The 24,051-nt window shown below is 41.2% G+C and overlaps 1 protein-coding gene across 2 annotated transcripts in view; it reads left to right on the top strand.

Moving 5' to 3' along the window:
* Positions 1-24,051, top strand: part of Poln (DNA polymerase nu) — a 146,415-nt gene that overhangs the window by 89,667 nt on the left and 32,697 nt on the right. For both annotated transcript variants that reach the window (XM_057772397.1, XM_057772396.1), the window contains 3 exons: positions 3,386-3,443; positions 4,333-4,410; positions 5,249-5,363. In XM_057772397.1, coding sequence (XP_057628380.1) covers positions 3,386-3,443; positions 4,333-4,410; positions 5,249-5,363 — 251 coding nt within the window. The remainder of the gene's footprint in view (positions 1-3,385; positions 3,444-4,332; positions 4,411-5,248; positions 5,364-24,051) is intronic.

The raw sequence follows: 24,051 nt of genomic DNA, 5'->3' as shown, positions 1-24,051 counted from the left end.
CAAAGTCAGAAAGATGGAGAGTTGAAGCCAACTTGGGCTCCCTATTGAGACCCTGCCTGAGTAGAAAATACCTGTTTATAGCATTGATGGGTCATGTTGGTAGAGAGTTCATGCGATGTGTTGAGGACATGCTCTTTCTCCACAAGCCCTACTCCCAGAACAATTATGAAATGAACTGTAGGGACCCAGCCTGAGTGTAGATAACACCATGTCATAGGTTGGAGGCCTAAGCAGAATAAAAGAGGGGAAGTGACAAAAAAACAGCCAAGTGTTGGCATCCCCATTTCTCAGCTTCTCGACCAACCATGCTGCAAACTGTTGAGATCCACCGTGCTCTTGCCAACATGCCATGATGCAATGGACCCTCTGAGATTGGGAGCCAAAATATAAGTTTTTTAAAATCTGGTCTTTGGTCACAGTGGCACAGAGAGGCAACTGACACACTGTGGTTTCCTTAACTGTGGACTCTGCTTAGTGACCTATCTTCCATGTGTACAGTATAGAAAAGAAGAATAGTGTCGTCAAGGAGAGGCAGAAGGTACTGTAGGTTACAGAGTACTGAAACCCTGGCTTTCTTCCCAGTGTTGAAGGCACTGCTTTAGTTTATGTTCATCTGAGTTCCCAGAAGCCCCTCCACACACATCTTGCTTGAAATGGTTAAAATGCACTATGTAAATTAAATATTTGGTGAGTTTTCTACCATACTATTATTTGATATATTATAAAATAAAAAATCTTTCTTTGTAATTCATCTGAGCACAATAAACTTAAATTTCCTACTTTCTCTGATCCAATAGAAAACCCATATAAATAAATCCCTTTATTTTGGTAAAACAGCCGTTATTGGAACTACCCTGCTGTGTTCTGTGGGACATACTGTTAGAACCTGTGCACCTATTTGCTGGTTGGGCCTGATACCATGCTTTCCAGGAGACGTCAGCTGTGTGTGTTAACTGTAGTTTGGCTTGATGCTGGTCTGACTCTGATGGATGGGGTGCACAGGCCTATTTTGTACAGATTTAGACAGTGAAATTACTCAGAGTGAGTAAGCATTGTGCATGCTATGCGCTGTGTTGGAAAAATCGCCCTCTCCTAGTTAGTTTAGAATTCCAGTGTATATTTGGCACACAGTCTGAATGGATGCTGCATTGTGCCGTTGCCCTTTTCTGCTCTGTTATGATTTACTGTTTTAAAGCCCTTTATTCCATGAATACCACATATTAATAGTTTTGGACTTTTTAAAACAAACATGCTTTTCTAAGACAATTATCTCTTGGTCATGATATATAATCCTTTTTCTATATTACTGGGTTTGGTTTGTTAATGATTTATTAAGAATTATTGTGCCTATGTTTAAGAACGCTGGTTAGCATTTTCTTTCTTCTGCTACCTGATTTAAGTAACCAAGGAGTCACTGATTCCATATGATAAGCTCCTCACTCTTCTGTTCTAGAAGTGCCTTTTAGTGCTGACTGCTTTTTTGTTTGTTTTGTGGGTTTGCTTTAGTAGTTTATATTTTGCATCTATATGATTTGCAAACAAAATTCCAATATAAAGTTTTCTTTACATTGCTTTAAATCATATGTTATCTTAATTGAGTAATGCTTTTGTTTATTCTTTGAAAAAGTCATGCATGTATATAAAATATGTTATTCATATCCACACCCCACTTCACCAATCCAGATTCTCCTAGACCCTCCCAACATATCTTCCAATTTTATTTTTAACCAGTGAGTTCAATTAGTGCTGCCCAGATGTTTATGGATACGTGGTTATCTACTGTTGGGGGTGGCTGCTTGTTCGTTTCAAGCTGCCCAGAACCGAAATAATCACACAGAAACTATATTATTTAAATCACTGCTTGGCCAATCATTTAAGTGTATTGCTAGCTAACTCTTATATCTTTGGTTAACCCATTTTTATTAATCTGTGTATCACCACATGTCTGTGGCTTACTGGCAAGGTTTGACATATCTGTCCCCAATGGCGGCTACATGGCTTCTCCTGACTCTGCCTTCTTTCTCTCAGCATTCAGTTTATTTTTCTCCACCTAGCTCTACTCTTCCCTGTGCAGGCCCAAGACAGCTTCTTTCTTCATTAACCAATAAAAACAACACATATACAAAAGGACGTCCCACACCAATCCACTGGAGCCTAAGTACCCTCCTAATGTCCACTTTCCACACAAAGAAAGAAGACTCTTCCCATCAGTCATCAACTCTCAGTAGCTCTTTAGCTAGAGGTGAGGCTTCAGTGGCCTCTCCTTGTCCACATTAGAAACTTTAATTGGGTTGATCCTATGCAGGTGAGCACAGCTGTTGTGAGTTCATGTGTGCAAGGAAGATGAAATGCTTGCCCCATACCTCTTGTGCTTCTGTGAGACCTAAAAGGGTCACCTACAAGGTGGATTTTAGTGGTCAGCCTCTGGAGTATAATTCATCATAACTAATCAGTAGGTCAAGACCAACTATTACCCAGAAAATTCTACTACCAGACAAAGCAGCCTGTTGTTCAGTTTACTGCCAAGCACAGAAAGGTGCAGTGACAGAAACTCTCATGATTTGAACGGTGGACACAGGTTGAACTTGGCTGTCATCTGTTAGCACCACCATCATCATCTGTCATTACCCTGGTGAGGTGGAAAGCACAGGCACTCAAGGAAACCCTGAGGGTGTGAGCAAGGCACCACTGTTAGCCATATGCTAAGGCCGACGCAGGTACCAAACACCAGAAGCAGAGGAGGGGCTGCAATTAAGTGAGAGCAGAACTTTCATTTCCAAGTGTGGTGGGATCTAATCACATGGGAAGTCAAAAAATACGTCTCCTGAGTAAATTGGGAGTGTAGGGATCATGGGAGAGGGTAGAAGGAGAAGGAGAGGAGTGGAGAAAAATATATCTCAATAAAAACAACAACAACAAATAAATAAATAAATGAAGTATGGCGGTGATTTTATTTTCTTGTGCTTTTAGGTAGTTCAAAAGATGAAGCCTCGTGCCTTGTATATGATCATTAAATGCTACATTCCAGCTTAAAGAATGTTTTTAAATTAAAGTATAACATACATATTTCCTAGAAATCTACCTTTAGCATATTACATGGACTTTTAAAATTAAGAAAGTTCATGATTTAGGCTACTGCCAAGTCACTGTATATATCACAGGCTCACATAGGCCAGAGTCAAGGCTGTTCTCACACTTGCTGATTGTGAGCAGTGGTGTCTCCACTGAAACTTTCACACTAGGCAGTTGTATTATACGTTAACATGCATAGGCATGGCACATTGGCATTATATATTTAATAAAATATTATGTGTTTTAAATGCCCTTGAATGGTACAGATTAAGTTAAGTAGATATTTTAACTAAAGCTATTATCTTATTAACAGAACATCCAAGGTATCTCCAAGCACCCAATTCAAATTTCTATGCCTCGGAATTTTAAAGGTAACACATTACTTTCTATCTCACTGAACTCTTGGGGGCATTTCTTAAAGTCCAGAAGTGTCTGTATAATTTCTTACAATGTAACTGCTATACTTTCCTGAAGTGTTCCTCTCTATTTGCATGATTAGTGCAAGCCTACACTGAAAAAATAAAAAGCAGCTGAAGGATATAGTACCTCCCTTTTAGCAGTTTACACATTAAAATAGATGGTAATTATACCAGGGAAATATCTCCCTTCCCACCATCCTTCCCCCACCAACTTCCCAATAAAGAACAAACAAAAGTACACACAATAGCCTGGCTTTTAATAAAATCTCAAGTACTCTGGAGATGTTTATAAAAGCATATGAAGAACCTTTCTTTTGAGCTATCCCACTGTAATGCTTATGATCATATTTCTTAAAAAGGGAAAGTTCTAATCTGGTAAAGGGTTCTAGGATGTCCACTCCCAATAACCCGTGACCATGTCAGTGCTGCCGCCATGCTGTGGGCATTGATGAAGGAGGCACAATAATACCACCAAAGCCAAGAGCGCTCTTTCTAAATATACAGTCACCTTGAGCAGGAACAAAGGCAAACCACAGCCCCTGTGTCTCGGCTGCCCTTTTATGGGGTATCCAGTAGGAGCCACATAGCTGCATGGCCTCTGCATAGAGCTTCACATCAGTGAGGCTCTCTCTCGAGTGCTTGACTAGTGTGGTGTTGGGTGTAAATGTCTGACTTTTTCCTTTCTTTATCATAATTCTAGACAGAACAGATAATTTTGATAATAGAAAACTAAAAATCTAGACTTTTATTTGTATTTGACATTAAAATAATTTTGTATGAGGAATTGCTGCAAGTCATCTGACAGTGAATCTCATCACATGCTTTTGAAATGACAATTCAGGCAAAGAAAAGGAGACCGTCACCATCTCCCCAAGAGCCCTGTTTGTTTCCTCCGAAGGCCACACCTTCCTGGCAGCAGGTACATGCATAGGATGGTGGAGGGATGCCACTCTCACTATAGCTCACTTTGTGCATTTTCATGCAGTTCAAATATTTACCAACTAAATAATGCAAAGATGCATATAGAACTCATTCTTGCAAATAAATCCTAAAGCAAACTTTATATAAAGCAGAGATTTATTATACACATTAAATAATAACAGGCATTTGGCTTTCAGGGTTCCCTCATTTTTCTGGCATAACCCATTCAATCTGCTTCTTCCTCCATTGTCCTCCCCCTATTCCCTCCCCTTGCTAACTCAAGCAGCCCTGTTAGCCACTGTGCCCCTGTACTTCAAACCCCTACAGCCCTTCCTTTTTCCCTCTTCTGTCTTTGTTCATTGTAATTTTGCTGAGGACCAAAGCAATGGAACTGACCACCTCACCATGACACCAGTTTCTCTGCCAAACTATACCTTGGTCCAATTCTTCCATTTCTCTCCCTCTGACATCTCAGATGATTTATCAGAATGTCTCCTAGAATGTAAGTTCCATGGAAGAAGGGGTCTCTGTCTACATTATTTATTAACACATCCCAGTGGGATCCTGTCACACAGGAGAGCTTCATAAGATTGTAATGGATATGGTGAATGAATGAACTTTGTCCATCCTGGAGGCTTTGCTGACCTTGCAAGAGGAAGAGCAGGTCTGTAGAATTGCTGGCATAGAAAAGAGCTCATAGTCCAAAGGCTAAGGGAGCCTGACAGATGGGAAGAAATGTTTTGACGTTGAGCCTCATGGGGAGGCAGTCTGAGAGTGACTTAGGATAAATCAATGATGGGGGTGAATCTAAATTGACTGAGAACTCTTCTTCACAGATTTTTCACAGATTGAATTGCGCATTCTTGCACATTTATCTGGGGATCCAGAGCTTTTGAAGTTATTCCAGGAATCTGAAAGAGATGATGTATTTTCTACCCTGACTTCACAGTGGTAAGATAACAAGGAACAGTATTATCAGGTGTGCAGGAATACTGATGTGATTTTAAAAGTCTAAAGTTATTCCAGAGCTGTTTTCATGAAAAAGAAGTTAAACTTTTCTCTAGTAGTTAATCGTTTGGAAAAGAAGAGTAGATGACTAGGGTGCCAAAGCTTCCTAATTATGAAATAACTGTGACTTGTCCCAGTAAAACAAGTGTAAGAGAATAAAAATAATAAGTATGAGTCACAGGAGAAGCTCAGGTGCTGGATGTGTGATCTGTGGGACTCCTATTGGAAGGCCATTGTCCTCACTGTGCCTACCCTCACCCCTGTCATTCAGAGGGCAGGAAAAATGGGTCTCAGGTGGCAGCCCCCAACTCTGTGGGAATTCCAGTAGCCAGAGACTTCAGGTTTTGTTGAAGTGTGCCTCTCTGCCTTTAGAGTTTACCTATTTTTCTGAATCACCATTCTTGGGCAGTAACTTTTCTTCCTCCCAGTAGAAGACCAGTTAGCTGCCAGACAGGTGAAAGAGCAGGCGCAGAGTTCTGGTTTCACAGATCCCTCTGATCTGGAGTAGCAGGGTGTTCATGGAACCCCTGCAATCATCTGCTGCTCCTCACTTTCCAGGCAGAATAGTGCTGTCCAGTTAAAGGGATACCAACTGGCTCTGCTCCGATGAGGAAAAGCTAGAGACTGTAACTGGCTTGGATCATGTGGGCGGCTCATTTAAAGAGATGTCAGTGCTAGCACAGAGTCAGGAAGAGAAGGAGTAGGGTAGCTGCTGCTGCGAAATGCCTGCCTCAGTTGTCACCTTATGCCTCTTCCATCAGACTGCTCCCTGTGACTTCCTCCTTTTTCCTCACCTTTCTCTTACCTGTCAGCTGCTTCTGTCAGGAGCCTTCCAGAAAGAGTGTCCCTGATCCACACACAAGGTCCTGCACTTGTCTCTAAGTACTCATTTCTGCTGTTAGTCTTCCCTGAGGCGTGTAACCATCATGAGGTCAGGACTGTTCCCCTCCAGGTTAGGCCCAGCTGCTATGGCCCACTATGCTATGGTCTTCTCTGGCTAGTCCTCAGCACACTGGTGTCCACTTCACTCAAGCCTCTTTACTTTGTACTCAGGAAGACCCTTTCCCAACAAAGCATGTCCTGCACTCATGGCTTCAAAAGCCCGTTTTGACAAATCAACCTGACTTTCCCCAGCTCAGTAGCTCCCTACCCGATGCACATATGCAACGCAGCACCATCTGTTTCCTGCTGCACCCTACTAAGCCCTGGGCCTTGCAGTGCATATGCTCAATAATGGGGTAGGTGGAGACTGATAGTCTAGGCTATCCTATGCATTCACCAGAATACCAGGGCCACAGATTCTTATTTGAGTAATAAAAGTCAGGAAATATTTTATGTAAGAGAGGTAGGATTGGGGTGAGAATCTAGTACTACTAAATGCTGAGCTGAGCTTAAGAATAAGTAACTGTGGAAATTGTTTTTGATGGGGACAATAGGGAAATAGATACAGATAGAATAACAGTGTGGTGGTTTGAGTAAGAATGGCCCCGATAGTCTCCTATATTTGAACCTGGCCAAGCTCCTCTCTCAGATGCTTCCCTCCTGAATCTTAATGCCACCAGATGCACATTTGATCCTCGCTGGCCTGCTCCCATGCTCATTGTCCAGCACTTCCCTGGCCTGTACCTGTCACACATGTGGTGATGTCATTCTCTTTTCTTCACCACACTGAGCTTCAAGGCCTAACTCTTCTTGACACTTAGTCCAGGTCCACAGCATATACATGAAGCATCACTTAGACCCTCTCACCTGTGCCCAAATCTGGTGGCTGTCCTCTCTGGGATGAGGGTGCCTTTGCCCTCTGCTCTGGTTGCTCTTTTAAGCCCTGAGTGATATCCACAGACACTTCTCAGTCTCATATCCTGAGCACTAGAGAAACCCATGCAATGAGAGTGATTGAGCCCATTTGAATCTCTGTGTTCTTGACACCCAGCCATCAACCTCTCCAAAGACTTCTCACGTTCCACAGATGCCTGCTTGCCTCTATCTCAGAAGTGGATGTCCTCTGCCTAAGAGGCTAGAGTTCTGAAAAGCCACTCTGCTCAGGTGCTGTGCTCTCCGGGTCCCCACAGCTCTTTCCTCAGAGTATAAGGGCACTCAAAAAACAACTTCATTCTCAAGAAGACAGTGTCTTAACCTCCGCAAACTACTAAAACTATCTAAACAATTATATTTGTAACTTGAAAACTCCTGAAAAATAAAGCTCCATGCCTAGATAGTTTTGTTGAGAATTTAACCAGGTCTATAAAAGAGAACTGACATCAATTTTTACAAAACAGGAGTAGGTGAATCACCAATCCATTCGGTGAAACCAGTAGGAAGAAAATTAAAACTAGAACAGAGTGCGAACTAATGTTCCTTAGGAATTTAGTGGGATGTAGGCAAAAAATATTTCACAAAAATAATAGAAATTCAAATCCAACAATGTATAAAAAATTATATGCCATGTCCAAGAGAGATTTATCCTAGCAGTTAAACAGTATTTCAACTTCAAAAATCTATCAGTGTAAATTGTCATCAAATCAAGCTGAAGAATAAAAATAATAGGACCATGTTAGTTTAAAGTAAATTCAGCATTCTTGACAAAAATTCCCCAATAAGTTATAAATAGAAGGGAACAAACTCAATTGGGTAAAAAAAAAATTGTTTAATTCTTTTAAAAAGCTAAAAGGTATTTCGGTTTTTTTGGTTTTGTTTTTTGTTTATTTGGGTTGGTTGGTTGGTTGGTTGGTTTCAGTTTTTCTGTACAAGGGTTTCTCTGTGTAGTCCTGCCTGTCCTGGAATTCACTCTATAGACCAGGCTGACCTCTAACTCAGAGATTTGCCTGCCTCTGCCTCCTGAGTGCTGGGATTAAAAGTGTGTGCCACTACTGCCCAGTGCTAAGTGGTAGTTAATGGGGAAAGATAGGATACTTTCTTTCCCCTGGAATGAATAATAACTCATTAAAACTCCAAGAAAAGGTAAAGAAATAGCAGGTAGACTGGATAAGAAAAAAACAAAACTTTCCTAATTGCAGATAACATGATTGTTATCCAAACAATATAACCCAATCAGGTTTGTTTTTATTACTACAACTGATATTATGAGTTCAGCAAAGTCACAATACTCAGAATCAACACACAAAAATCAAATAACATTTTTTTTTTTTTTTTTTGGTTTTCCAAGACAGGGTTTCTCTGTAGCTTTGGTGCCTCTCCCGGAACTAGCTCTTGTACACCAGGCTGGCCTCGAACTCCCAGAGATCCGCCTGCCTCTGCCTCCCGAGTACTGGGATTAAAGGTGTGCGCCACCACTGACCGGCTTCAAATAACATTCTTTTAAAATGACAACAAACATGTAGGAAGTGAAACTAAAACAAACACCATTTATGGCCTCTCTAGAGAGACTGCACACACCCCAATATGAATGTTCTTACTTTACCCTGGTATGAGAACCATGTAATTTGGAGCTGGATCACTTTCTATGCTGGTGCTATGCAATATGGTGCTTTCTCCACACTAGGCAGTGCTGGTGAGATGCCATCCTCAGACAGGCAGTCAAAGGGAGAAGCAGTGCTCTGTCCTGTGTTGTGCTGCTAAACTAGTGTAGTAATGAGGTGAGCAGGCCTGCTTTTTGTCCTGCTCAGCTCCTGCACGGCTAGCTTTACACCCGAAATAACAACACACAGATTGTATTCATTTAAACACTGCCTGGCGCATTATATCTAGCCTCTTATTGGCTAACTCTCACATCTTGATTAACCCATTTCTAATAATCTGTGTAGCACCACGAGGTGGTGGCTTACCGGGAAAGATTCAGCATGTATGACCTAGTGGCTGGCTCCATGGCGTCTGCCTCACTGCCTTCTTTCTCCCAGCATTCTGTTCTGTCTACTCCGCCTATCTAAGCTGCTGTCCTATCAAAAGCCAAGGCAGTTTCTTTATTAACCAATGAAAGTAACACATAGACAAATGACCCTCCTCCGTCAAACTAGGGTGTGCAGGAATTTAGCTGCACTAAGTTCATTTTCAGCTCAATGGGCTTGCAGGATAAAACCCACTCATAAGTCAGGGAATATCTGTTGTTAATTATTCAGTCAGCAAACATTTTATGACTAAAATTAGAAAATGCTAAGGAAAGAATCAAAGATATAATAAATCAAGAGACATGCTGTATTTGTACTCAGTATACTCCTAAATAGATCCATATGTTTATATGGAGATAGATAGATGAGAGAGAGAGAGCACAATTCTTTTAAAGTCCGAGTAGTACGTTTATACACATAGAGGAGCTTGTCTAAAATGTATGTGGAAAGCATGGGGGAAAATGCTAGACTAGCTACAATGGTCACTTTACCTGGTGAAATTTAGTGTACAGCGATGAACGGATAGTGATGTTATAGAGGGCTGGAGACACAGACCAGCAAAGCAGGAATGAGGCACAGAACAGTCCCTCACAGGCATGCTCAACTGAATTTTAGCAAAGGTTTAACATGAGACAGAAAATCTTCCTCTCCAGATTTGTGTCAAGCTTATCACACATAAAACTGATATGAAAAGTTCATGTCTGCACTGGATATTATGTGTCTTTTCTGTATTTTATTAGCTTGTAATAGTTCAGTGAAGAATTTCCAAAATAAGAGGCTTTTAGAATTTTCATGAAGTTTGCTTCCAACCTCCACAGCAGTAGTAATTTGGCATTTGTGACTTATACTATAATTAGTTGCTGTGGAAATGATTTTTATGTTCCAAACAGTGGACCAGAATAGCACATGGTAAAAATGCAGATCAAATGTACTTAAGAATGCCTGCAGCTTATAAACACTCTGTTGTTCCAAAAGCAACAAACAAAAAAGCAAGTAATCAAAAATATGTAATAACATTTTTCAAAGAAGTAACAGTTTCCTAGGAAAACTTTGGAGGCTGAATAGTTACATATAAAGATAGGGTTTAGAAGAAATCATGGAGATCTCTTGTGATCTCAGTGATGGAATGTAGCAATGATTAAAAAAAAAAAAAGAGGCTGTAACAAATGATTCTGGCTGTGGGACAGGAAGTCTGTAAGGTGTCCTGCCTCTCTCGTTTATCAGAAATCAGTTCTTAAAATGTTACGCTAACAAAACGGTCCTAACTTAGGGTCAGGTGCCCAGCAATGAGGAGCTGTCCTTTGGAGATGGAAAGTGGAATTGGGTATAACTCTTACCTATGATAGCTGATAAAGACAGTTGCAGTGGTAAACGTGTGGCTTTCTCTCAGGCAGAACTGGGCAGCAAAAGTCAAGAAAATGTTTTGATAACTATTGCCTGCTAGTGGCAAAATAGAAGAAACAAAAGAAGCCAACTCAAGAATCAAGTGACCAGTATATAAGTGGACATGAAAGAGAAATGTGAGATTCCAGATATGTGCCTTCTGACTTGGATATAGTAATGATTCTCATCTTTAGCCAATTAAAGATAAGCCTTAAAAGGCCTGTGAACTAAAAATATAAATCAAAGGTATACTCCTGATGCTTACTACTAGTAAATGGAGAAAAACTGGGAGACACGACTCTGGAAAGAGCACAGTAAAGAGTAAACTTCTATAGCTCTCCCGCAAATCCTCAATTCCTTGTGGTGCCCAGAATATGTAAAAAGAAGACACATCTCTTAAGTTGTGAGTGTTTTCTGGGAATAGAGAAGACTGGAGTTAAGGGGAAGGAGCTGATAACATTTTTGAGAGCTGCACTTCCTATAAAAACACTAATGCTGGCCAAAATATTCTGTGATTATTTGAGACATAATCCTTGAGCTTCTAGTTGTCTATGGGCAAGAAGCAAACTGAGCTCTCCCACCCCACTCCATCCCTAGACATCCCATGTCTTCCTCTAGGGCCTAGCCTGCTGATGCCCACCAGTACCCAATACTTGCAACCTGCAAGATCTAGACTGGGTCCCACATCCTGTGCTCCTGCCTAGTCCCACCACCTCCTCCTGCAACACAGTTAATTAATAGCTCGGCTTCCACCAAGACCTGTATTGACCCACAGGACCCTTTACACTGTCTGCACCACCCCATTCTATAACCAGACTTCTCATTTCCTCCTCCAGAATCTAGCCTGCTGAGTACCCCTGACCTCCTCATCCATGCCTTTTCCATAGTCTGCCAGATTTAACCTGGGTCCCACATCCAGTGTAACAGCCCAGTCTGGACTTCTCTGCCTTCACCGCCTACCTATCCCCGAGTATCCTGCCTACCTATCCCCGAGACCAAGGAATTTTCCCATGTCGTGTTCAACCTTTCTACTCAGACTTCAATCCCCACACTCCCCAGGTCAGAACAGGAAGCACATCCTGTAAACCAATCCAGTTCCCTCTGTCCACCTGACTACATTCTACCCAAGACACTTCCAACCTCTAGATCCGACCCAACCCCCACATTCTTTCCCCCATCCTGATATATCCATAACAAACTCAAAACGAGCAAAGGAAGTCCACATGCCCAGATCTCGTTAAGGGAATACCAGCAATATTAAAGATGAAGCCAGCATCTTCTCTCCAGTATCTACTAGAAAATAGTATATAGTATAGTATATAGAAAAGTTAAAGGACAAGTGATAAATATCCTCAAAAATTCAAGTTTAAAGAAGACACAAAGAAACAGCTCAGTGAAATCAAGGATAAAGAACTTAATGAGAATAAATACCTGATTGATGCCCAAGAAAATACAAACATAAGGCTGATGGAAATGGTGAAGACAATTCAGGATATGAGAACAGAATTGAATAAGGAGATAGAAACACTGAAGAAGACTCAAGCTGAAATGAAGATGGAATTGAAAAGCCCAGTAGCCCAACTAGAAAAATCAAAGGAACACCTTACAAACAGAATGAATCAAGCAGAAGACAGAATATCAGGTCTTGAAGATAAAATAGAAGATCTAAGCCAAATAATCAAGGAACACAAAAAATTAGGAAAAAACAGGAAATGTTAGTCACTATTTAAAAAAAAAAAACTTCAAATTATAGTCATAGATGAAGGAGAAGAATCCCAAGTTAACAGCATAGACCACATCTTCAACAAGATCATAGGAAATGCCCCTAAACTAAGGAAAGACACATACAAATGAAAAAAGCACACAACACAAACAGACAAGACCAGGAAAGAAAATTGCCACAGTATATCATGTTTAAAACACTAAGTATATATAACAAAGAAAATGTATTTAAAACTGCAAGAGAATAAAAGGTAAGTCACACATAAAGGAAACCCCATCAGAATAACAATTTATTTCTCATTGGAAACTTTAAAAGCCAGAAGAGCCTGGAGCAATTGAACTCCAAGTCTTAAAAGACTATGACAGCTAAACTAAAATAATATATCCATCAAAACTATCTTCTATGATTTAAGGAGAAAGAAAAATTCCCCATGACATAAACAGTCTAAAAAACTATACCCAACAAACTAAACCTAAGAAAAATACAAGAAGCAGTATTTGGGGCAGAAGAAAGACTGTGGAAAGAAGTACAAAGTCATAATTATTAAAACACAAAATGTCATTGAGAACACAAACAACATCACAAATTAATTAATCAACACAACTAGCACATTTCAGTAATAATTTTAAATATCACTCTCCTCAATTCTCCAATCAAAAGACACTGACTGAATAGATCAAGACACAAAAATTATCTATCTGCTGCCTCCAAGAAACATATCTTAGAGCTGGGTAGTAATGGTGCACCCCTTTAATCCCAGCACTTGGGAGGCAGAGACAGATGGATCTCTATGAGTTCAAGGCCAGCCTGGTCTACAAAGCAAGTTCAAGGAAAATCAAGACTACGCAAGAGAAACCCTGTCTCAGAAATAAAAAATAAAAAATAAAAAATAAAACTTACTTTTAAAGATAGGTGCCACCTTAGAGTAAAAGGATGAACAAAAGTATGCTAATCAAATGGGAATCCAAAAAATTGTGAGCCTTTTAAAGAAAAGAGCCCATGAAAAGTGATTCTAATCCCTAGAGGAGGGAAGAGAGACCACTTAAACTTTTAATTAACTTGTGGCTTAGCATGGCATCAACAGAAAGTATTCTGAACCCCAACTTCCAAGGGCAATGGCGGGGCAGAAAAAGTGAGAAGCTCTCCACCCATCTCAAGTGGTCCAGCCTCTTTAAATCAAGATACAGAAAGTCAGGCTAGGACTAGAGGGCAAAACAACTTTTTAGAAACCCAGAAAACTGCAGTTGGTTTGTCGCAGGGAGAAAGATCTCCTGTAATCTGAAAAGCTGACAGCTCTGCTGGGAAGCTCTAAGGGTCCTTTATCTATGTAGTTCTCATGCTGTAGACCTCAGAGAAGGATGGTCTCTGGGCCCACTCACAAAGCAATTCAAACTAGTAGTGCTCTGCATCAGACTATGATTGCAATGAAGTCCACACCCAACCTAACCACAGATTAATCAAATTGTGGCCTGACAGTAGTGTGCCTTTTATAGAAAATAAATATTGCCTCAGCACTGTAAAATATAGCACTGTAAAATGTGCAGTATATAATAATTTAAATAAATGGAAACAAGAAATGTGCCCTCTGATCAAGAGAATAAACATTCAGTAAAATCAGCCAAAGAAACAGTCCAGACATGAAGTTACTGAGTGTTCTTAAAAATTGTTCTAAAGATGCCAATGTGTGTAGCTCTTCACAGTTGATGGCCTCTGGAGGCTTGGTGGTGGGGAGCAGGGGGGAAGTCAGTTTTGTTTAAAAGTATGGCCACTGGGAGAGGGACCATGCACCAGTGGACAACCCAACAGCCGTGGGCAGCACAAATTGGACTTGGTGGTTTTTTTTAAGAGGGCACAAAAGTAGAAGGATGGACCTAGGAGCAATAGGAAATAAATGTGATCAAAATACATTGTATGAAAGTTTCAGATAATTAGTAAAATACTATATTAAAAGAGGTTGAGGATTTAGATCAAGTCCCTGGGTTCAGCCCTCAGCTCTGAAGAACAAATATATATGTAAAACTCTAGGACAGCTCTGAGGCCATTTCTGAGGCCTCTCAGCCTTAGTGCTTTCCCCCTCCTGGGAACCTAACAACTACACATGCACGTACTGGAAAGCTGGAGACTCTCCATCTCCCTGTGTCCTTGTGGATGTTCTCCAAATAGAGCTCAGTTCTTAAAATTGGGACAAGATACCCCCAGATGTCCACAGATGTTTTGACTCAGTCCCTGGGAAGGGGTCAAAGTAACCTTCAAATGTTTCCTCTTACCTCACCTGATCTGGTAACCACTCTCAAGCCTGGGCTCAGACCAATTATTGTTAATAGCCCTTTGAATAAGCCAATCGTAATAGTTAAAGAACAACCCCCGAGTTCTCCCTCCCCCCTTGTTTCTATGACTTTTTACTTTAAAAGTAGCTTGTGACAGTCATTTGGGGTCTTTTGGCTTCTCGAATGCTGAAAGACCCTGTCGTGACAGAATTAAATCCTCTGCTTTTACGTCAACTGCGATGTGAGAGTGTCTCTGGGGCGACTCCTCCTCAGTGGTTGGACTTTAAGGTCCAACAATATATAGTATATTTAGTATAATATTATACTAAAAAATATGTCTGGCATGGTGGTGTGTGGCTTTAATCCCAGTATTTAGGAAGCAGAGGCAGGTGGATCTTTGTGAGTTCAAGGCCAGCGGACCTACCTAGTAAATCTCTGTCTCGAAAGACCCAACCAGGTATTTAGAGAACTTTAAGAGATACACTAACACTGTAGAAAGGGATGAGATCATTAAAGTGAAGAACACCATATCAGAACAAGAATAGAAAATGCAGCTTAGGTCAAGTGTGGTGGTGCATGCCTTTAATCCTATTATGCAGGAGGCAGAAATAGGTGGATCTTTGAGTTCAAAACCTGCTTGGTCTACATAGTGAATTCCAGTCCAGACTACACAGTGAGACCCCCATCTCAAAAGGAAGAGGAAGAAGAGGGAGGAGAAGAAGGAAAAAGAGGAGGAGGAGAAAATGCAGCTTAGTAAAGAATCCATGAATCTATGCTGGTTTACAGAGACAAGAAATAGGCACAAAGAGAAAAGAAAAACATGGACCACTTAAAACCCATACATGGGATAAAATAAAATAGATCAACAAGGAGAGGAGAGAATTAAGGCCATTGGCTGAAAACATTCATATATTGATTAATGATAATAATTTACATATCAAAAAACTTTAAAACATCCTAAATATTCAATGCAAAGAAAGTCACACAATGGGCAATTATTAAAGTAAAACTTGTAAAAACCAAAGACAAAAAGAAAATCTTAAAAACTAGCAACAGAAGAGAAGACACATTGACAAAGGAACAACAGTATAATTACATCAAAAACAGTGGCAGAAGATAGTCGGTTAGCATTCGAAGAGTGCTGGAACAGTCTGGGATTCTCTATCTAGAAAATTACAAAGATTAAAGCAAAAAAAGACATTTCAGACTTGCAAACATTTGGAAGTTTGTCTAAGTACTTTAGTACTACTAGGATGGCATAAAGTTCTTCAGACTGAAAAGAAGCAAGATCACACAGAGGACCATGTCTTCAGGGAAGAATAGAGCACTAGAATGAACAAAGATGAAACACGTTCCCCTTTACTTTACATAACTTGTCTTGCATGGTTTATATTGCTCTATGTGTGGTTTATATGTAATATTTGAATTATGCAATATCTTTTTTAAGTTTAGAGCACAGGCAGAAATAAAAGATAAAGACACCAAAAGCAAAAAGGGTGGTAGGGAGCACAAGTGGAATTCTGCTGGCTTAAAGGCCCTACAATAGCCATGAAGTAGTGTGCTGGTACTTAGAGGTAGGCGCAGATCTTAAAGATGTATATGTAATTTCTAAGGTAAGACAATGCTAAAGGAAAGCCAGCTAAAATATTGATGGAAGAAGTAAAAAGAGGTATTAAAAACTTGTGGTTCACCTAAAATGATTCCAGAAAGAACCAGAACAAAATGCAGATGAGATAAATAAAAACCAAATACTAAAATGGAAAGATTAAACTTAATAGTATCAATAAACATTAAATATAAATAAGCTGAAAAGGCACAAATAAACGTGTATCATGTAATCATAAATATATAATTATTTCTCCTATACCCAAATGTGGGGTTAGAGGAATTTTCAATATCAGCAGCAAATAAAAACACATTTTTCTCTTTTTTCACGAAATCTTCCCCCTAACACCTTGTGATTGCTGTTTTGTTGGCCCAGTGTCCCTTTTCTGCTGGAATGACAGACACTCAGGCCCCAGAGGGCTGTGCACTACTCCCCACTTTACAAGAAGCAATCAGGAGACTTTCTGCTCAACTGACCTTATGGAGTCTGCATTGCCCCACCCACCATGCCAGCCAGCCAGGTTTGAAGGAAGGCTCATTCTCTGGCAGTGATCATTTCCACCAAAGCTAAAGAACTGCTGAGTTCATAGAACAATGCCTTTCTCCCTTTGTCTGACCTGTCCTTGTCTACTTCTCACACATACTGTAAGACGTCAGCACTATGGATATGTAGCTTAGTTGGTAGAGTACTTGCCTAGCATTCAGTAATTCCTGGGCTGTGTCCTCAGTAAATCAGGCATGGTGGCTTACTCTTATAATCCCAGCACACAGGAAGTAAAGGCAAGAAGATCAATAGTTCAGTTGTCTTCAGCTTTGTAGTGAGTTTGAGGCCAAGTTGAGATACATGAGACTCTCTCTCTCTCAAAAAAAAAAAAAAGTTAACAAAACCCAACAATAGCAGCAATAACAAATTTGTGTTTTTATATTCAGTTCTTAAAAGAGAAAACTAAGCGGGGAAGTGGTGGTCCACACCTTTAATCCCAGCACTCAGGAGGCAGAAGCAGGAAGATCTCTGTGAGTCAAAGGCAAGCCTGGTCTACAGAGTGAGTTCCAGGACAGCCAGAGCTACAAAGAGAAACCTGTCTCAAAAAAAATTTAAAAATTGTTTTTATTATTTTAACTTATGTATGCATGCATGGATGTGCATGTGTGTGTATGATTATGTGTGCACATGAATGTGTACCTGTGGAGGCCAAAGGCTTTATATCCCATGGGAGTTGGAGTTACAGGAGGTTGTGAGGCACCTGACGTAGGTGTTGGGAACTGAACTCAGGTCCTGTGCAAGAGCATTAATTGCTCTTAACCACTGAGCTTTCTCTCTAACCCTGTATTTGGAATTCTGAAAGAACCTTGGCGGAAAAGAAGATCAAACCTTACATGGCACTTTAAAGAGGAGATTATTTAGACAGCCAGTATGGTGAGAAGTGTGGACAGATCCAGTGGGAGCCACGTGTCCAGGAAGGGCAAGGCAAGAGCTTAAGGTTCAAGGCAGCAAGATTGCAGTGATAGCTACACAGGAAAGGCAAGAAATTCTACTTGTGCTTCCCACTCCCTCCACTCTGTGGGTGAGTTGTTGGCTGAGCTTCGGAGGTCAGTGCTGCAGAAACAGTGCCCTGCAGGAATGCAGAGGTACGGAGACACAGCAGTGCAGAGTTCAAGAGAAAGTGGTCGGAGTCAGAGGAACAGAATCCACCCGGAAACTCTTCACTGTCAACGGACAGAATGCTAGATCGCTGAGGAGGCATACCTTCGAGGGTGTCTGTGAGGGCATTTCTGTAGTTTAGCTGAGGAGAGACTACCCTAAGTGTGTCCATACCATCCACGGCTGCAATCACAGACTAAATGAAAGGGGAAGGCAGCTGCACATCCGTTTGCTGAATGATTCTATGTCAACTTGTCACAAGCTGAAGTCATCTGAGAGGAGGGAACTTCGACTGAGAAAATGCCTTCATAAGACTGGGCTCTATGTAAACCTATAGGGCATTTTCTTAATTAGTGATCAATGGGGGGGGGGGTCCAGCCCATGGTGGGAGATCCTATCCCTGGGCTGGTGGTCCTGGGTTCTGTAAGAAAGTTGGATAAGCAAGCCATGTTTAGCAAGCCAGTAAGCAACACCCGTCATGGCCTCTGCATCAGCTTTTGCTCCATCTGTTTGAGTTCCTCTCCTGGCTTCCTTCAGTGATGAACAGTGATGAAAGGATGAATGGTGTAGCCAAATAAGCCCTTTCCTCCCCAACCTACTTTTGGTCATGGGATTTCATTGCAGCAATAGAAACCCTAACTAAGACAATCAACATTCATGTATTTCTACATCCCGACTGTGAACAAAAGTGACGGGACATTTATTTCAAGCTCCCCACTCTGTGCCTTCCCAACCATGATAGATCCTATCCCCTCAGGCCATAAGCCAAAGTAAACACTTCCTCTCTTAAGTTGATTTTGTCATGGATTTTTGTCACAACAAGATAATACAGAAAATCAGGACAAAGAGGTAGAGTTGGGGCTGTAGCAAACCTCACCGTACAGCTTTGTGGGCCTTTGGAATTTGGCAGGATGAATGAGGAAGAATATAGAATTGAAGACTGGAAAAGCTTACAATGCTGTAGGCAAAATTTACTAGGCCATTCTGGTGAATGTGTGGAAGTCCGGAAAGCTGAAAAGAATGTGGGCAGTGGAAGCCTGGCTCATAAGGTTTCTGAGGTGAAAAAGTCTCTAGTGGAAACTGGGGTAGAGGCTACTAGTGTTACAGTTCTGCCAACGGATCTGGCTACAGTTTGTCTGTGTCCTGAAAATTAAGTGAGGCAGAATTCAAAAATAATAGACTAAGTCATGTGGAGGAAATTTTAAGGCAGCATAGTGTTTGAATTAAGGCATGGCTCTTGTTCTCTACAGTTACCGGGGCTTAGAATGAGAAGTCAAAGCAGGAAGGTATAGAAAATGTGGAATTTGGGGAGCAAAGAAGTGAGTTTAAAGTTACAGACAAGCCAAGTGCAAAGAAAGCAGCTGTAACTGATAGAGTTCTGATAAAGAGAAATCAGAGTTTCTGCATTGTAACAATAAGAAAGATGCTTTGGGGCAAGACTGCCAGTAGAAGGCACCAACTTCTGAAAATGCATATCCATCAGAAAGGAGAGAGCGAACTGAGCAGTTGAAGGGGTTCCCTACTGGAAAGCAACTGTCTTAGGAAGTGTTTTCCCTGGTTCAACTACCAAGGCATACAGAGTGTAGCTATGGTAGAAGGGGGTCAGACTACATCTGGAGCTGGCCATAGAACTTGACGGTAGCCTCCCTTGGTGCTGAATATGTAAGTGAGGGGTCATGGAGGCTTGCATCAAGCAGGGTCAGACCCTGCAAGATTCCGAGAAGCCATTGTGTAAGCCTGTGAAAGTAAAGCTTCAGTTCTGAAACCAGACTGCAATTTTATGTTAGTATTAAAGCAAAAGGCAGAGTCACAGAGATCACTCTTGCTAGAAGAAATAAGGAGGAGCCTAAGAACATTCTACTGTGTTTGCTCACATGAACGAGCAGTACTTGAAGGTTTCCTTTGAGACAGAGGACTGTGGAGTGATTGCTGTGGGTCAGCACTGTGAAGCTCATCGGGGAAGCTTGTCAAAACCATCAAAACTCACTGGCTCATTTCATGATCATCATCATCATCATTTTTGGGTCAGGGAGAAGTCTAGCTAGATCCATGTTTTAGGTGAAGGATATAGAGTGACAGGTTGTTAGAAGACTTGACCACTCTTTGCATATGTGTTGTGTTCATGCCTTTCCCAGTTCCAGCCCCATCTTCTGCCTTGGATTGTGCCTGGTCCTACAAAGTTAAATATCCCTATGGCTGCCACCCTGAAGACATGTACACTTACTTGTGCACAGGTACACATGAACCCGCACATGCTGTGCACACATGCATGTATGCACACACACAGATATTCCTTACTCTTCATAAGTATGTGGAATTCTCTTGTTTGCTAAACATCCTTCTTCTGTCTTGTATGCATGTATTTATACTTTTTTCCTTTGCTTTATTTGCTTGTTTGTTTGTTTGTTTGTTTGTTTGTTTGTTTGTTTGAGACAGTGTTTCTCTATGTAACAGTCCTGACTGTCCTGGAACTCGCTCTGTAGACTAAGCTGACTTCAAACTCAGAGATCCTTCTGCCTCTGCCTCCCAAGGGCTTGGATTCAAGGTGTGCACCACCACCACCTGGCTCTTTTGCTTTATTTTAATAATGTATCTGAAGCGGAAAAGATAGATGTGTGTTCCATTAATGTCAACATTGACCAAATGTCCATCAAATGGCTTTCAGGAAGGGGCTCTGTGTTTCACTGTTGTTTCTGGCCAAGAAGTATGATAGCATGGGAAAGGCTGAGAGGTTCTTGTCACCATCCAGTAAGAGTTAGGGAAACGTCAGCAGAGATGGTGGGAAGGTCCAAACTCGGGTGGTATTAGAAGGTGGAACCAACAAGAGCTAGGAATGGCCTGGATGTGTGAGTGCAGGGAGGATTCATGCACTGGTGAAGGAAGTGAGTCCATCACCACTCCTGCTCCATCCTCAAAAAGATGACAGGTAACTATGGTGACAAGACGGGAGCTCAGAGAAGGACCTCTGGGAGAGAAACTGGGAGCTATTCAAGTGGTAAGTATCAATGGTTGCCGTCAGGCTGTGCGCACTTCTGAAGGAAACCAGTGGTTGTGCTGGGTTCTCTCATCTGCACATGGAATGACAGTGAGGGCTATAATCTGTGCATCAGTCACTTCCTCCCATGGCCACAGATGCAACTGTCACTGCTTATGTGATCTTATGAGCAGGAGTGATCATGTGAAGTTCTCAGTTACACAAGAAAGACACTGTGTCGCCTGTGTGGCTCCTTGTAGGAGAGATTTATTATTTGTTAGGGGCTCCAGGACTGAAGCTAATAGAGAACTCAATGGTGGGTCTTCAATTTTGCTTTCCTACAAGATAGAACAAGTACATTCATCCACTGTCAGTGGATAAATGGGGCATTCACTGTAGAAATGCAGTTCCGCTGAAAGCTAAAGAAAGTACCTTGTGACCTGAGAGTAATGAAAAATGCTCATCCAGACTCATGTGTGAATGAGTATCTATGGTGGTCTTATTCATTCGAATGGCAGTTTCAATGAGTCCTGGCCAGGCATTTGTAGAATGTCTCAGCTTGGTGCTTATAATAGGGTTATGGACTGAGGAAGAGGACCACAGTCTCACGACCTCACCTGAAGGACACTCTTCAAGAGAACTTGTAACTGTTGATATTAGTGGGCTGCAGAGGTGTCTCTACCCTGTGGGAGAGAATTATGAAGCACAGTCTACAACTGAGGGATAGACAGTGATGCCCTGCCTTCTTAGTTCAAAGTATGCACATAATTCATACTTCTTCTACCAGGGAATTTGTCTGTTCTTGTTTATTCATTAATTTATTCAGTCAATTATTTGTCATTTGGGCTCATGAATATTCTATTTAGGTTATAATCTAGAAATGCTTTGTTTTGTTGTTTGATTTATTCAGCTGGATCCTGTGTCCCTTTGACTGTACTTCTTCGCGCACACACATGTGTGCCTATGTGTGTACCTACTTTCTGGCACTACAAGGTTTCCCAGGCTTCATCTAGTATGTTTCCTGCCTCAGTTCTAGAACCAGCCATTCCAACAGCCCTGTTCTCTTTATTAGAAGGTGGTGTTAGAAGCCAAACTCTAGGCGATGGGTGTGTGCTTTGCAGCTGGGGAGTCATTGCTTCTAGCCCCTCTCATGTAGCAGTGGAAGGAAATGCATGTGTGTGTGTTCCCTGCACATACATATCTATCTATAAGTGTTTTATATGTAAACATCTGTAGTTATATAAGGTTAAATGTTTACTAAAGACTTGGGAGTCTTTAGACACGATTCCAAGGCTGCTGTGCAGGGATACTGGCAAGGCTTGGGGCTCACAGCTCTCTAGGGCAGGCAGCTCCCTGAGGAAAGGCTGTTACTGCTGTGCCGGCTTGGCTGTCAGCACTCATCATCTTGCCTGAGACCTTTAGGTGCTGAGGAGTACAAAGTGAGGCAGAGGCTGCAATGTAGAAAGACCCTCTCAACACAAACAAACAAACAGACCAAATTTAGTCTCTATCTAGAAACTAAAATTCACAGAACAGGAATCTTAAGGTAAAGAGTCCATATATACTGTAAGGATTTCTTTCAGAAAGATATTAATTTAAGGGGCCTGGAGAGATGACTCAGAGGTTAAGAGCACTGACTACTCTTCCAAAGGTCCTGAGTTCAATTCCCAGCAACCACATGGTGGCTCACAACTATATATAATGAGATCTGATGCCCTCTTCTGGCATGTGAGCATACATGGAAGGAATGTTGTATATATAATAAATAAATCTTTTTTTAAAAAAGATATTAATTTGATTTTGTATCAGAAGTGTATATGAACATGTGTCAGAAGCCCCACCCATTATTATAAGGTCAAGTTTGCTTAGTTTGGTAGGTAAGACAATTCTTTTTTTTTTCCTTTGGTTTTTTGAGACAGAGTTTCTCAGTGTAGCCCTGGCTGTCCTGGAACTCACTCTATAGGTCAGACTGGCCTAAAGTGCTGGGATTAAAGGCCTGCACCACCACGCTCAGTGATAAGACAATTCTTAATGAGTATATTTGCATTTGCTTAATTGTTTCAAGCCAAATGTTTACTTATCATTGATTATTTATTTCTCTTCTATTAATTGCTTATATGTATAATTTGCTCGTTTTGTCATTTGTATTTTTGTGACATCTATGATTTCTTATCCCTTTGGCAGACGTAATGCCGATTTCCCCCAGCGTTGTTTTTTTAAGATAGATAGATAGATAGATAGATAGATAGATAGATAGATAGATAGATGATAGATAGATAGATAGATGATAGATAGATAGATAGATAGATAGATAGATAGATAGATAGATAGATAGATAGATAGATTTAGTGTTCTATCTGCATTGTGCCTGCATGCTAGAAGAGGGCACTGGATCTCATTATAGATGGCTGTGAGCCATCATGTGATTGCTGGGAGTTGAACTCAGGACCTCTGGAAGATCAGCCAATGCTCTTAACCTCAGAGCCATCTCGTCAGCCCTTCCCCCAGTTTTTACTGCCCTTTATTTACGTTTACTCCTGTTCTGGAGACTGGACCCACAGCCTTACATATACTAAGCAGGTGCTCTATCACTGAGCTTTATCTCTGTAGAAAGAATTGGTTTTTGCCATGGTCATAGTAAGTTGTCCAGGTTGGCTTCAAATGCTCTGCATAAGTCTAGGCAGCCTTGAACTTACCATCCATCTACTTGAGCATTCTAAGAGGCTGGGTAATGTGAATTTATATACTGAAAATTTTTATTTTATACCATCAAGTCTATTGACTTTTTAATGCTGCCGTTTTATGCTGAGGGCAGACAGGTTCTCATTGTGTTGCTCAGACTGAGCTTAAGTGATGATCCTCCAGCCTTAGACTTCCAAGTAACTTGTAAGTGTACACCACCATGCCCAGTGTGATGGTGAATATCGATTGTCAGTTTGACAGGATTGAGACTCACCTAGGAGACACAACTCTAGGCATGTCTGGGGGACTTTGATGTTTGTGGATTGTGTTCATTGAAGACCTGTTATAAATGTGGCCAACACTATTCTGTAGACTGGAGTCCTGGACTGAATAAGGAGAAAGTGGGCTGACACCAGCATTCATTTCTCTCAGTTTCATGAATGCAAATGCAATGTAGCCCGCTGCCTCGAGTTCTTGTTGTCAGGCCTTCCCACCATGATGGACCAAAGT

This window comes from Chionomys nivalis, chromosome 6 (assembly GCF_950005125.1).
Source record: "Chionomys nivalis chromosome 6, mChiNiv1.1, whole genome shotgun sequence".
NCBI classification, from domain to species: Eukaryota; Metazoa; Chordata; class Mammalia; order Rodentia; family Cricetidae; genus Chionomys; species Chionomys nivalis.
Note: the sequence above shows the minus strand (reverse complement) of the source record. Positions and strands in the feature narration are given on the sequence as shown.